The sequence below is a fragment of the Anabrus simplex genome, chromosome 2 (assembly GCF_040414725.1).
Source record: "Anabrus simplex isolate iqAnaSimp1 chromosome 2, ASM4041472v1, whole genome shotgun sequence".
NCBI classification, from domain to species: Eukaryota; Metazoa; Arthropoda; class Insecta; order Orthoptera; family Tettigoniidae; genus Anabrus; species Anabrus simplex.
Genome location: NC_090266.1, coordinates 871,009,609 through 871,026,036, shown reverse-complemented (window position 1 = coordinate 871,026,036; position 16,428 = coordinate 871,009,609). Strand labels below are relative to the sequence as shown.

Sequence of the window (16,428 nt, the reverse complement as noted above, 5' to 3'; positions counted from 1 at the left end):
GTGGAGCAGATTGATAGAGCTGGAAGGCAACATCTCAAACCTCAAGGAGGTGGAAACCCAGGCTTCCAGCATAAAACAGGTTTAGGGGAGAATTTTGACCATCAAGGGAGAAGTGCAGAATATGAAAGAAAGCATCCTTCACACGATAGAAGACAGATTAACACCAACAGGGCATCCAGGAGGTAGTGGGTTCGAACCCCAATCTGTCGGCAGCCCTGAAGATGGATTTCCGTGGTTTCCAATTTTCACACCAGGCAAATGCTGGGGCTGTACCTTAATTAAGGCCATGGCCGCTTCTTTCCCATTCCTAGGCGTTTCCTCTCTCATCATCTCCATAAGACGTATCTGTGTCGGTGCAACGTAAAACAAATAGCAAAAAAACTCCAACAGGATCTATCACCATGCCTTCAACCCTTCAAACCTAACCGGCAACACAGGACACCTACACCTGAAGGTGATCATAGAGAGCCCTCCGGAATTCCACGGACGACTGGAAGAGAACAAGACTAGCTTCATCGAGAGATTGGACAGTCTACTAGGAACGACTTATCTACCGGAAGACATCTTCCTTCAACTCATCACACCGTGGTTGAAGGTCCAAGCCAATACTTGGTGGAATAACTTGAAGGGCTTAAACTTGAACTGGATGGACTTCAGGAGGGAATTCCTTGCTAGGTTTAATTCCAAAGGGGTGAAGAGCTCTGTGAAAAGGAAGCTACTGACTGAGGCACAACCCACCGGCATGACAGCTAGCGCGTTCGTCCTCCAGAAGTACCAGCTCTTCAACCACCTGCACCCGGATGGACGCAAGAACGAGATCTTACCAGAAATCATAGAGCTACCCCACGATAAGATTCGACCCCTAGTGAAAGTATTACGACAAAGATCCTTTGATGACCTGCGTAGAATCATCACCCAGTTGGAAGAGGAACACAAGAGCAAAGCCACGAAAGGGACCAGCTCGGTTAGGAAATGCTACCAATGTGGAAAAACGGGACACCTGAAGAACAAATGTCCAACCTTGACATCTGAAAACTAGGTCTGGCCCATTCTGGATTGAGGGGGAATGCCACGGGTCCACCTGGAGGAGGGACTACTAATGACACAGCACAATCTGGTCATGAGGAGAACGTATCAACTATCATCGAGAAAGAGGCTGGCAGTGAGGCAACACCGACCGCCATGCAAGGACCGTCACTTTGCTCCTGGAAAGATGGACTTTTCAATGTGTTGCTGTGGATCTCAATGTCCTTCTGTCAGTCATTCACTGCTTGTGGAATCACTACAGTGAGACAGGCCAGTTCACAAGGAGGTTTGGACAAGTTCGTGGACGCGTGACAACCACACAGGATGACCAATATCTGACCATCTGTGCACTGAGGCGGCGTTCAGCAACCGTCAGAGAACTGCAACAAGACCTCAGGAGGATCACTGGAGTCACGGTGTCTGACCAGACAGTAAGGAACAGGTTAAGAGAAGTGTCCTTACGACCCAGACATCCTGTTCAAGTGCCCCATTTAATGCAGCAACATCGCACAGCTCACCTTCTGTTTGCCCGTACCCACATCAACTGGCAACTTCACCATTGGAGACTTGTGTTGTTCAAAGACGAGTCCAGGTTTCCCCTGACACAGCATGATGGACATCAACGTGTATGGAGATGCTGTGGTGAGCAGTACATGCCAAATGTTGTCCAGGAAGGCAACCAGTTCAGACAAGGTTCTGTGATGGTGTGGGGTGGCATCAGTATTGATGGCCGTATGGATCTTGTCATCCGTGGTAATCTTACCACTATGGGGTACATCAAACAGATACTGTGGTTGCTGCATACGGTGTTGGCCCTGAATTCGTACTCATGCACGCCAATGCCAGGCCTCATGTAGCGCGCATCATCAGAACTGTTTTGCGAGGACTGGACATTCAAGAGATGGAATAGCCAGCAGCGATTCCTGACCTGAATCCCATTCAGCATGTGTGGGATAGGCTTGACAGAAGTGTTTGTGTGCGACCTGTTCCACCATAGACTCTTGAAGACCTTGAACAGGCTGTCTTTGAAGAATGGGATCTGATACCGCAACGTGACCTCCGTTGACTCATACAGAGCATGCCATGTAGGTGCCAAGCTATGATAAATGCTCGTTGAGGACATACACCATATTGAAGCTCTCCAACTGTGATAAAAATCCACCCTGAAGGACTTATCACTTTGTTTTTGCCCCTATTTGGACATTCCCGTTTGTGTTCTGAAAATGAACGTAAATCCATTGATGTCTTTTTGTACACTTCAATGGTAAGGAATACAAGTTTAGTTGATAATACACCTGCATGTGAGGTATTGTTTTGTGGGAGCATGGCATACATTCAATAACATGTTCCCCTAATTTTTGGAACTGTGTATCATGACTTGTGAGGTGTGGCTATGAAGTTATTTACATCTTTAGTATTAGTATTATTATTATTTACGTAGTTGTGTACGAACTTTATTTGGTATAATCATGGTCATATTATTTGTGAGGTTATGTCATGAAACATCTGCTGTACATATATATACACACACACACACAGGTAATATTATTAAATACACACTCTAATAAACTCTTATTAATATATATATGAATATACTGTATATATACACTGTAATAAGTCCACAACAATGCTAAGTGCAACTAGAATTAAGTAGAAAGTTCCTTTCATTGTAAATAGGCTATTGGAGACTCTCAAAATTACAAGAAAACATGTTAGGTCATATTCTTCTAGAAGCCTGGCCAGGCAACGTATATAAAGAGGCAGTCTTCAGGGTAGAGTAGAGCTGTTTTAATGAGACTTGTGTCTAAGTCATGTTACCCAAGTGTTTGAAGTCAAGTACGTGAATTTGTTATATTGGTAGTTGGTTGTGACATGCTACTGTAGCATTCAAATGTTTATGATGGCAGTTCATTATTGAATGTGTGTAAAATATGTAAATAACTTGTAAATAAGACAGTGTACACAATCGACAGCATTTTCTGTGCGTCTTTATGGATACATCAACACTGAATACCCATTATTTAAATTGCCAGCTTCTATTGGGTTAAACTACCATATCCTTCCAGATGACTATACTGTACAATGTGTAGATTTATTTCATACCTGATACTGTTGGTACTCCGAGACTAGATCATTCATATTAGACTCTGCTTCAGTGAATTCCATTTCGTCCATACCTTCACCAGTGTACCAATGAAGGAAGGCTTTTCGTCGGAACATAGCTGTGAACTGTTCTGAAATACGCTTGAATATTTCTTGAATAGCTGTTGTGTTGCCAATGAAAGTAGAAGACATGCGTAGACCACGAGGAGGAATATCACACACAGCTACTTTCACATTGTTGGGAATCCATTCTACAAAGTAGCTGCAACATACAAGATGACTATTTGATTATGATGGCCTCTGTGCAAGGAATAAGGAAAGTTTAATCTGTCTTGGAGCTCATAAGCTCTTAAAACCAATCAAAGAAAATATATTGGTACTCATAAGTTTTATAAAAGTATAAGTTGCACAGCTTTGTGTGAAGTGCTTCAAAGTCACTCAAGTAGAGTAGATAGGGAGTGAATTAGGTCTATAGAGATTATGACATCATCGTTGCACCTGGAAAAACCACTATGTGAAATATTTCAGATTAGAACTTTGACCAGTAAGGTTCAATATTGTGCAAATATTTTCAAAGAATTGTCAGCTTTTGATGATCTGTGTTGCGGGGTCAGTTTTTCTCGCAAAATATTATTACACAGTGGTTTTTGCAGATCCAACAATGCTATACATTTCCATAATACATCGCAAAGTGGTGTTCTAAGATGCAACAACTCAAGCAAATATATTACTAATTTTTGAAATTGAATTAGCCCTAAGATTTTTTTTTTTTTTTTGGTATTGTGCACTGAAGTCCTGAAAAAAAATAAATTTTAATGTATCTCTTGTACACTACCACTGCTATCAAATAAGAAAATTAATAATGGCTACAAAAGGGTTTTGAATTGGAAGTAAATATTCAGAAGTATTATTACAGCTGACACCATTATGACATTTTCAAGAATACTGTAACCATTTCAGTTTACGCTTTCTCACTGTTAAATTTATTAGCAAATTTGTTGTTTAATAACTACAAGTGGAATTTCCACTGATGCAGGGTTGAAAGAATGCCATGTTGTCATGTGATGCCTTATACCTTGCCCAAATTGAAGATAATGGCCACCAAATGCTGTTTATAAAGAAAAGAATCCTGGACTGAACACTCCAGGCATATCAAATGGTCAGTAGTGGATCGAACAGCTCAAAAGCCATACTAGTACTCTTGACAACAGTCCATTTTTCTCCATATACCACACAAATGAGATTCACAATCCTCTCAAACAGCTTACAGGCAATTAGACAAGTAGGTCCATAGCTTCCTGTATATTTAAGAGTCTTTGTCAGACTTAAGGAGAGGAATCACATTTCCCTCTATCCACTGAGAAGAAAATTCTCCCTCCAACCAGATACAGTGTGAACCCTTAGAAGATACAGTATACTATCCTTGCCGAGATGTATCCCCCACATCTCGTTATGGATGTTCTCTGGTCTGGAAGCCATATCCTTGCAAAGCTCCAAGGCACTACAAAGTTTCCACTCTTTAAAGAACATGTTATTCTCTGAAGCACAAGCAGCAAAACTGATGATTGCATTCTGCCTCATGCTTCAAAGTGAGAATTTCGAGTGGCCAGCAACTTTCTAACCTCAAGACTTCTTCCAGCTGGTGCTGACACACACCCTCCAAATGGAAGCCATGGTTTCTCCCTATAAGAAAAGTGAGGAGTGCTTAGGAAGAGCTCCTTTCTTTCCTGCCTTCCTTTCCTTTTTAGATGGGCTAAATGGATCTTTCCAGCCCTGTTTGGCAAAGCGGCTTTGGAGCGACCTATTTGAGGAGGGACATTTGTCCTGCCTCCCCTGCTGCGCTGGCTTAGTTTCCTTTGCCGATGGAAGCTTTTATGTAGCCAGAAGTGTGGCAGACATCACCTTTGGGCCTTTCTACTCTGCAGTGCTGTTCACAGGGCCAACTGCTGCTTTGGGTGTAGTGTTCACCGATGGTTAACTTGCAAAAGTGAGCTTTAATGTTTACATAATTGTTTTGAAGGAACATTCATAGAACTAAACTTATGGCGCACTTCCTGGTATTAAATACCATCCAGGGTCTTAATCTCATAGATCATCATCTTTTGGAGACAGAAGGATGTAAATGTGAAAGCAAGAGCTCACAAGTTTCCACCTATTCATTACTCATTTATTGTAACAATAATTACATATATTCGGGACTAGTTTCGGTGTCTCTAGAGACCATCTTCAACCAAAATTATAATGATAAAATCAAGTCATGATACACAATAATGAAATAAGTGTTATACAAGCTAACAATCACATTGTTAGAATGTATTGTCGAAGTTCTATACAAGGCAATTAAAAATATGTTGAATGGAAGATATTCTTGATGAATAACTTAACTTCATGGGACTATATTTGTTGAATTCTGGTGCTATGCCTTATTATTAAAATGCTTATAACTGGTTTAGTCAAGGGTTGCACTTCTTGAAAGCTTCAATTTAAAAACTAAAAATATGGACACCAAGAAAGTTGTTCTTAACACCAAGTTAAAGTTAATTGAACGTAAACACAATCTTGTAATATTCAAATGGGACACACTTGTGTACAGTGTTGAATGTTATGTTTGCTTTCCAAAATGGATCGCTGAAATTGTTCGTCTGAAAGAGCGAAAGCAAGGAATTAGAAGAAAAATAAAGAAGAAGGAAGAATAAGAAGGAAATCTCTATGAGACTCACCTCAAGCATAGTTGAAGCCTGCAAACTGTGTCGAGTTTTAGATCACACTAACATGAATGGATGGAACTGGGTTGAAGTGAGGACAGAAAAGGGGCAGTGATGGAATGGGAAGGGGAGGGGAAGGCATGGCATTGCCTATGGTGGGGCTGAATGTTGTGGAATGCTGGGCAATTGCTGGAGGGGAGATTTGAAAACATTATGGAGAAGGGTGCTTTGATTTCTTTCTATTGAGAATAGAGATTATTAGATCAAATAAAGGGTTAGATTTTTCTGGTATGTTATTAAGGTTGAAATTAGGATTAAAATATTGGTGTAGGTGGATAAAACAATTTTCCAAGATATTGAGTAATGTGCAATGTCTTGTTTGTTGGCAAAGCATTTGCCAAGCATTGACTACATCAATTTGGGCATAAGATTGAAGTCACATGGACTAAGATGTACGGACGCTGCACGACTAATTACTTCCCTTATGTACCGATGTCATGAGACATAAAAAATAAGGAGCGTGATCACGGCCAGACTGATTCACCCATACCCCATATTCTGGCAATATTATGAAGTACATGTAGTGCATGTATTACATGTTTGGTGTTTGCAAACTGTCCAGAAATAAAAAATAGTTTCTATGCCTGCTGAATCAACCCTCAAGTATATATATTCAGCAGGACTCTGCTTAATATCAACATGCATTTTCTGTATTTTATGGTGAATCATGTTCTAGCATTAATTAAATAATGTGTGTTGGCCTTGAAGTATACTGTTCGTTTTTTAGGCATTATGGACCTGTTGCCAATATCCTCTCCCATGTGTAAAGGATTGTCAAATTTACATAGGGTAATTGAAATTGTGATGGATGGGAGAATAGTATCCACGTTGAGTCTCCAACGCAGACTAGTTTGATTCTCAAGAGTTTCACCATCATCAGACGTATCCAAAGGGGCATACCCGGGAAATAATGAGATAGTTTTCCATTGTTTTCTTCACTAAGCCAGGAGATGTTATTACATATTAGTTTGCCAAACCTACTGAAATGTGTACACAAACAGACCCTACAAGCTGTACTTTCATAATATTTATCCCAGGGACTGGCTGCATTAGGAATGGCATTGCTAGCTTCGCCCATACCTCATATTGTCAAATCCAAAGATGAGAATGAAACAGCACAATGAAAGTCGCAAACTTCCTCTAACCCTGTGGTATTCAATCTTTTTGGTTGGCGTACCCCCCAATTGTTTTACCTTTGTACCCCTGAAGTATGAGTATACTGAGATTACACCAGAAATAACAAATTATTATTGTTAATATTATTTGGCATCCATCATCATCAGCAGCAGCAGCTTATCCCGCTTGCTCAGGGTCCTTGCCTGAACAGAGGCACAAAAGTGTTGTGGTTGGGGATTTAAGGTCAAATGCCCTTCCTGACACCATGGAATTTTCAACTGAAAATCTACCTCAACAACACCAGGAATCAAACCAAAGTCACCAGGATGACAGGCAAGCAGCTAAGCTGCTACACCACCCTGTTCTCAAATAATAACCAAGTATTGTATATAATCGTCGCTGGGCAAAGGAAACCTTTCAACTTCTTTGGAGTTTACAGAAAAAGCCCAAATCTGAGCGGTCAGCATTGGCCAGACAATACAATTGTTCCCGGCATTTTCATTGCTTAACAATAGCCCAATTATTCGACCATTGGAATCTTCTGTTCCCTTCTCAGGCAACATGGCAAGCCTTCACAAGGCAGATGGAGAAATATGGTTTTCTTGAGAGTGGAATTATAAGGTTTTCATTGCTTAGCAACACCCCCCCCCCCCACACACACACACACACAATTATTAATGCAACAATTACTATAGTCCTATGTACACTGGTAATAAAAGAACTGAAGTGAATGAGAGGATTTCAAAACAAAATATTTAGAAAAAAGAGCAATTCAGCATAAGTAAGCATTTTTACGTACCTAGTCAATGGGATGTACAAACTGACACACATTTTAGAATGAATAGTTCAGAAAGGGGACTGTGTAGTGGTAGATGTGAACACTAAATCGAAACAAGATTTTATTGAACACAAGCAGCCTCAACACTTTTCTGAACTGCTCACTGAAAAGAGCTAGAAGCTACGGTAAACTTGAATACCCCTAGTGGTACATGTACCACACTTTGAATACTACTGCTCTAACCCATATGCCTTATAGCGCTCCCCTACAAAGATCTACAAGAAAACTCTACCTTGCCTGCATTTACATCGTCCTCTACCAGTCCAGGATTGCCGCGCCGCTTCTCCATCTCCTATTGTCCACTGCTACCCAACAACTAATGCCCAGGCTGTCAACTCAGCTTCTCGCTATGTCACCACACAGTCACTTCTGGAACAAACTTGATGCTCCATCTTGTTCTAGAGCTTTCTCACCGAGTTACTACAAAAGACCCATCCAATCCACCTGGCACACTTTAGACTCCAGTGTGGTTTCGAGGGCCTTTGCTCCGCTGCATGTCGTGTGCCTAATTCTGTTTGCGGCCATCTGGAAATCTGCACTACGTGACTGGGTGAGGAAAGTGATACCTATTGGTTTTTATGCTGGAACTTGTTTCCCCAAACCCTGTTCACTCCTCCCCTAAAGGGGGAGGCGGACCTTTTAGATGGTAACACCGACACAGGCCGGGAAATTTGTTACGGTAAAGGAGATGCACGGAGAAGGTGAGGGGGTTGGCGGCCGTGGCCTATACTAGGGACTGTCCCGGCATTTGCCTTAATGCAGGAGAATGTAAAACCATGGAAAACCACTCTAAGGACAGTAGACTGTTGGGGCCAGCCGTGAGGTCCAGCCCTGATCAGTCTCTCGAATGCAGAGGTGTAGAGCCACGGCAGAACCGTGGACACCCCTCCTCTGCTCGGTTGGCCAGTCGGAGTGCAGAGCTGTTGGATCACGGACCAGCAGTGGCCACTTGTGGGCCGAGACCCACCCTGCATCCACCGACCCTGCAGCATTTTTTTGGCTGTCTTGATCTATCCTTGCGGTCATGGACTATTGGAGAGTGATGGATGTTCTCCTCTGTTTTGATTATGGAGCTTGAACTTTTATGAGTAGCTCGATGCAATGAGCTGCAAGCTAATTATCTGCAGCTATTCAGTTAATTGTTATATCAATTCTTCAGAATTTTCTTCCAAGATTGAATAAAGTGGTCGGCAGGACGATTCTTCCTATACTGCACCAGGCCCCGGTACCTTTCCTCACCTTGAAATAGGTTTCGACACCTTGTTTGTGTATTCACGGTCTACGTGCCATTTAATCCACCTCTTGTGAGACAAGCTAGTAATTTGATCCTTAATTACAGTGTTTTTTGGTAACGGTACCCTTTTCAAATTCTATACTCTATTTGTGAATGTGGCTGGATCATGCTACAGATGTGTTATTCAAGTTTGTTGATCTTTTTTCTAATAAGTCACAGTTTCATATTCATGCTTCGAAAGTCATGTCCTCTATGTTTTATTATGTTATTGTCTCGATTATTGAAAATATATGTTGCCATCTAAATGAGCGTGGATAACAATATTATAAAAATCAGAATAATCAACTAATAATCAATAAACAACCTGAGCTTGAAGCTCACTAATTACGAATTTTACATGACCGCTACTGCTCCTTTCAATCAACAGTCAAGGAAACTGATCGCCCAGTTTCTTTTACATCTTTGCTCTAAAAATTTACACTTTCCAGGCCTATCAAAGGCACAGCCTACATTTAACAAAAATTAAACACTATTCCCTGTTTTAACTGCTCAACAGCCTGACTGTCTTAAAATGAAATGAATAAGATTCGCTAATGCCTCCTCCTTGGCTGTACAATAGTTTCTCTCGGAGGCAGAGGGTTTCCTACTGGCATACTCAATTATATCCTCCTCCTCCTCCTCTCTCGTGGAACAGTACAGCCCCAAGACGAATGTCACTCACATCTGTCTGCAAGCAGACCTCCTGGCTTGCATCAAGATAAGTTAGTTTTGGAGCATCACAAATAGATCTTTTTATTTTCTGGAAGGCTGTTTCTTCCCTTTGGGTCCATTTAAATGGTATATTTTTATTGAGGAGGTCTGTTAGCAGAGCAGCTTTAGTTTCAAAGTGTGGTACAAAGCTACTGTACCACCCAGAGGCCTAAAAATTGACGTACCTGGCGTTTCGTGCGAGGCCTTTCCTGTTCCTCAATGGCCCTATTCTTCTCAGTTTGTCTGTCCAAGCCTATGTCCATCAATACATGACCTAGGTACTCAACTGAGTTTGATGCGAACTGACATTTCTTGACTTGGCAGGTAAGTCAGTGAATCCTCAACCTCTCTACGACTCTAGCTAAGTGTTCCAAATGGTTGGAAAACGTCTTGCTGTACACGAGGATGTCGTCCAGATAGACCTGGCAAAATTCGCCTGTGTATCCGGACAAGACTTCGTGCATCAGATGCACAAAGGTGGCTGGAGCATTCTTAAGACCAAAGGGTATGACTCTGAATTGATACAGTCCTCTTGGGTTGGAAAAAGCAGTCATCGGTCGAGACTCTTCTACAACTTCCACTTGCCAGTAGCCAGAGTTCAAATAGAGGGTACTGAAGAATTTTGCCCCACTCACTTGCTTTATCAGATGTCAGAGATCCAGCATGGGATAGGCATCTAATATAGTCTTGTTATTTACCTGATGTAGGTCCACACAAAGTCTGTAATCACCATTTTTCTTCTTAGGTAGTACCATTGGAGAAGATGATACTGAAGGTTCAATCAATCCTTGGTTCTCCATTTCCTTGGCTTTTTCTATTACAAATTTTCGTTTATCTGGGGTAACTGGGTAAGGCCTTTGTTTAACTGTGGCATTATCCTTACAAATTATTTTATGTTTTACCATTGTGGTAAATCCAATTCTATCAGTAATGACCTCAGGAAACTTATTCAGCAACTTCTCAAGGTCTTCCTTCTCCACCCTCAACAGCCCTGTTTTCAGTTCGGCCAATACATTGGTTTCTAAAGTTTCGGACACAAAGGCTTTTTCTACCCATGCCAACCTAATTCTGTTTTTATTACCATTGGCCATATAATCTATCCCTAGCCCATATTTAGTTAAGAAGTCGTGTCCTAATATTATGTCAGGTATCAAATCCTTGACAACCTTTACTGGTATATCTATGACTTCAGTAGGGCACTTGGCTTTAGGAAAGGTACAACCCTCAATCTTTTAATGTATGTCATGGGTTGCCCCATTGACTGTTGCCACCTTAGCAGGGAAAACGGGATTTAATAATTTTTCTACATTCATGTTCACAAAAGAGTGTGAAGCTAGAGTGTCAAGGAATAGATGGGCAGCTTGCCATTAATCGTCAAGTTAATAGCCGGGTGGGGTGGATTAGGTTCATCATCACTATAGATTTTACCAATATGTTCACCTTCTAGCCAGGTGTAATGTCTCTGGGGCTTCTTCATTCTTCCGGAACCATCCTTGCCCCGATTCAAACGGTCCAAATCTAGTTTTCCGAGCAGCGGTCTTTTAGATGCCCGGTCCACCCACATCAGTAGCATTTCTGGGGTTCCTCCACTGTTGAGGTTTTCATTTTTGAGGCATGGTAACTTGTTTCTTCGTCTAATTCTGCTACGATGTGACGGAGCTCTTCAAATTTTTTGGTTGTGCCACCTTAAACAAGTGATCGATCCTTATCATGTAGCAGTTCAATTATATAAGGGACGCTCGTGTCAATATTTTCCCCTTTGCAAACTCTCTTAAAGAGCTGGAGTTTTTGAATTACGGAAAGTCCTGCTCTCATTTCACTAGATTGTGCTTCAGTTAGGAACTTTTTTTTTTTTTGTACTGAAGTTTGGACCGCCGGGCTGAGTGGCTCAGATGGTTGAGGCACTGGCCTTCTATCCCCAACTTGGCAGGTTCAATCCTGGCTCAGTCCGGTGGTATTTGAAGGTGCTCAAATACGGCAGCCTCGTGTCGGTAGATTTATTGGCATGTAAAAGAACTCCTGCGGGACTAAATTCTGGCACCTCGGCATCTCCGAAGACCGTAAAAGTAGTTAGTGGGACGTAAAGCAGATAACACTATTAATTATTGAAGTTTGGACAGCCTCCAAGTCAAATCTCTGGACGAATTCTTTCTTGAATTCCTCACAGTCGAGGCTGAGCCCTTTAATGTTCTGCCACCAAGCCCCTGCTGACTATTTTAGTTGCTGGCTGACAATTTGCAAATATATTTCAGTAGGTATATTTGCCCTTCCCAGTAGAGACTCCGATGTTTTTAGAAATGTTTTAGGACACTCCTAGAGCCTCCCATGAAATTCTAGTAGGCTGTCTTTGATAACTCTGGGATCAACCTGTATCCCAAGGGAGGTCCATACCTCTGCCAGGTTGACTACTGCCTATAGAAAAGTTTTTCTCCAGGGATAAAATTTTTCTATTAACCTCGGATTCAAACTTCGTAGATTTCTGGCCTACATCGGTTTTAAGATTGTTGGATTCCCGCTCAATTTCTCCAATCTTCTCCTCAACTTCGTTTTCCAAGGTGTGCATATCACTTACTACTTTATCTATGTCTAATTCTAAGCTGCTGATTTTGTCATTAATTTTTGAATCATCATCTTTCAGATCTGTGACAAAAGAATTGATTTGGCCCTTTATTTCTTGAGACTGGGCCTCAATTTTCCACTAGAGTTTTTCAGATTGGGCCTCGATTTTTTCATACTGGGCCTGAATCAAAGCAGTTAGTTGTGCGAACGTAATGCTTACCCGGTCATTAGTTTCTTCCTCCGAGGTGACTTCGAAGTCGAAACTGCCTGGGTCCGCCTCGTCTATCAAATCCTGGCGCAGCCTCTCTTGTAGGTCCGCTTTGCTTCCAGCCATCGGTAAACCTCGGGATGCCAGCGCTTTCTGTAAAATCGCCACGGTCATTTGGTCGATCTTCACTGCCGAATCTCGAAGTGTCCTGCTGTGTCCTGTCACGGTCACCAATTTATCGTTCTCAAATGAGATTTTATTTGACAGAAATAAATCACACGAGAACACATTCACTTCTTTGTGTAAATTACTTTATTGTCACTGTAAGTCACAATACACAATTATACACAGTAGCAAGTGACACTACAACACTTAATAGCGGAGTATCCTGAAGTCAATTCTGACAAGTACAGATATCAACAACACTGACTCGCGCACTATAACATACGCTCTGTTGAACTGACCGCCTCACGGACTGACGGCTCAATCTATATACTGTTCGATCCACTGTCTAGAATTATCGATTTCCGGAAGGGTTCTTACAACACTCTAATGAAACACACTCGAAACATCGATCGACCACCTAGTCAAAAGGAGTACTCCAGTAATGGATCCAGCTAGAACTTTCCTTACTGTTTACTAATACACATGGAAATTTCGTCAACATTCCTAATGTCTCTACATGTATCTGGATAATAAACCTTACAGTAAGTTTCTAGAACCCTTCATATATACCAGATTATAGTAGAATAAATCTAATATATGAACATTATAGAGTTTTCCGCTTTCAACTATATAGATTGAGTTTAAACCTATACACAATACGTATTTGAGGTTATACGAATTTATAATACATATTTACAGGAAACCATGTATTAGTCATATTTAACATTTAATAAAAGATAATTTAGCATTTAATAAAATATGACCGACCACAATAATTGAAGGTTTTACACCAGTTACAATGTCTTACTGCGACAACAGGGGTAACAAGTACCCATTCTATCTGGTCTTTGTTAAAAACAAAAGTTTAAAGTTACTGGCCGAAAATCAAAATGGTAAGGAGATTAACACTTGCACTCCTAGAAATTTACATGAAATACATAAAACCTTATTTCGGCTTATGGCCCGACATTACAGAGGGTAAGCCTATACTACAGAGGTGACTACATGAAGAGAATTATTTAAGTTACAGAAATTACTACATAGATTTTAAAGGTTATAAAATCATGGATGCCTCAACGTCAAGTTGAAGAGGAATACAAGAGGGTATCACTCTTTATTCCCTGTTTCGAGTAAGGTCCTTAGATTTGAGTGAGAATTTACATTAAGTACATCTAAGTAGATAGTAGAGACATCTGTTGAGAAATGTTCAGACTATTTTCAAAATGAGTTTCAGATTTCCTGATCTAGATGGCCTTCTACAAGGCGCTAGTTTTAAATGCACGGAGTGGGTGTACCTCTGGTACAATTATTTATTATTATTATTATTATTATTATTATTATTATTATTATTATTATTATTATTATTATTGCTGATGCAATTGTTCTGTCACCACTATCACACATTACAATTGGTTACGTTACAGCCTTGAAGATATAAATAATATAGATACGATAAATAAGGCGAGAAATCCAAAGCAAATAATTGTTCCGAAATCCTACACTGCAAGCACGCTGTGCTACAACATTTTCACCCATCTTTCAAGTTAAAAGCAAATTAATACATATGTTATTAGTAGATATGTATTTAAAGGGTTCTACAGTTATTCAGAATATTGCACTACAACATAAATAACATCGTTGGAGCTATTGTGGAAACAAAAGCTGTGTTGACATGCAAGATTGACCTACTTGAGTAAAATGAATATTTCCACCCAAGAGAACATGGGTGCAGAAATAAAATGCCTCCTAGGTAAACGCTGAAGAAATTTGTCATAAATGACCAATTTTAAAAGTGAAATTAAACAAAAATTTTCAATTTACAGATGATTCAAGACAAACAAGTAGAAGTAAATTAAGCAAAATGCAAATAAAAATATTTGAAATGTATAATGATTAGGTCTGGATAGAAAAGTTGGGTCACAAACTCCTAGTTTTCCTGAAAGGAGCCTCCGTGGCTCAGGCGGCAGCGCATCGGTCTCTCACTGCTGGATACTGTGGTTCAAATCCTGGTCACTCCATGCGAGATTTGTGCTGCACAAAGCAGAGGCGGGACAGGTTTTTCTCCAGGTACTCCGGTTTTCCCTGCCATCTTTCATTCCATCAACACTCTCCATTCTCATTTCATAGCATCTATCAGTCATTAATAAAAATCACTTTGGGAGTGGCTACCCCATCGTACTAATAGCCTATATCTGCTTCAATCATCACATCCCTGACCCGTTCATTGACTGGAAAACAGGTTGTAGGTTTTCATTTTCATTACAGTACAAAATAAAAACAGTGGTTATTTCGTGGGTTCCAAAACCCAGCTGGACCTTTTTCTTTTGTCCCCCCCCCACAAGTAGTTGCTTTACGTTGCACCAACACAGATAGGTCTTATGGTGATTGATGGGACAAGGAAGGGCTGAGAGTGGGTAGGAATTGACCATGGCCTTAACTAAGGTACAGCCCCAGCATTTCCCGATGTGAAAATAAGAAACCATGGAAAACCATCTTCAGGGCTGCCGACAGAAGACATTTTCACTGCGAACCATCATTTGCCCGAATGCATATTCTGGGCTTCATGTTCATATATCATAGTGGTGTTATTCTTATTCTGGTCACAGTATCAAATCTACATCTTTGTGGTCTTTAAGATCATCCTTGTAGATCTCTCTTCCCCAGTATGTCCCCACAGATACAAATCCAAGGAATTTGAATCCGATCTTTAAGCTGGCCACTCTACTGTTCAATTTTTATTTGTCCATTAACAGCCTTAGCAACATACAAAGTTTACCCCTGCAAAGGCATCCCCATCGTAAGAAGGTGGGATTAGTTATGCTTATTTTCTCAAGATAGCCCTCTAGAATCTCAAGGTACATTTCCAATGAGCACTGCATTTAACAGTCCTGTCAAACTTTACTGGAGAAGAAAACGACCCCTGTGTTCAATGAGGATCCTTGTTGAAATGACTCAAATTAATATTTACCCATTACCTTCAGGACACATTTACTTTTGTTGTATTGCTTTCTGAGTAAAGGCCTTTAAAAACAGATGATAATTTTTCCATTTGTACAATTTTCTCTCTGGAATTAAACAATTTTAATTAAGTAATACATTGTTGGTATATGGTTCCTACTCAGTTTCAAAAAATTCTCTGATGTAATTTATTTAGAAGTCAGACCCGTTGTTTTAACACAGACTTGGAACCTACTGAAGTTTCTTGATTGATGCAGTATTCTTGGATCTGCCTTCTGATATAACTGCAGCTTAGAAAAAAAAATAGATAGGAATGTTATGGTTGTGGAAGAAAGGAGAGAGTGAAGGAACTTGCTAGGAAAGTTAATATAGGAAAAAGAAAAAATTCAGCTAAGGATAATATGATGGCAAACATAACTGGTAGTCTGAAGATGTTTTTTGTTTAAAAGGGTCTATCATCTAGGTCATCAGCCTGCAGTCAAAAGAATTTTAAGAAAATATGAAAGGGCATGTAAAGTACTTCGAGACAATAAATTCCACAGATCATTACAGAACATTGAAAATCTATATGTGAGGACTTGCTGAAGGCAGAAGTATTCAGTTAGCAGTATGTAAAAAAAAGTTTGTTATACGGATAATGTCCAGGTAGAAGAGGTTGCTAATATTGACAAAGTACAGCGGTTCACTTTTGATAGCAATGACATTT

The 16,428-nt window shown here is 40.4% G+C and overlaps 1 protein-coding gene across 1 annotated transcript in view; it reads right to left on the bottom strand.

Annotated features, from left to right (window-relative positions):
- LOC136864529 (tubulin beta-1 chain) overlaps positions 1-16,428 on the bottom strand; it is a 239,946-nt gene that overhangs the window by 30,555 nt on the left and 192,963 nt on the right. Inside the window, exon 8 of the mRNA XM_067141629.2 lies at positions 3,130-3,391. Within this exon, the coding sequence (XP_066997730.1) occupies positions 3,130-3,391 (262 nt within the window). The remainder of the gene's footprint in view (positions 1-3,129; positions 3,392-16,428) is intronic.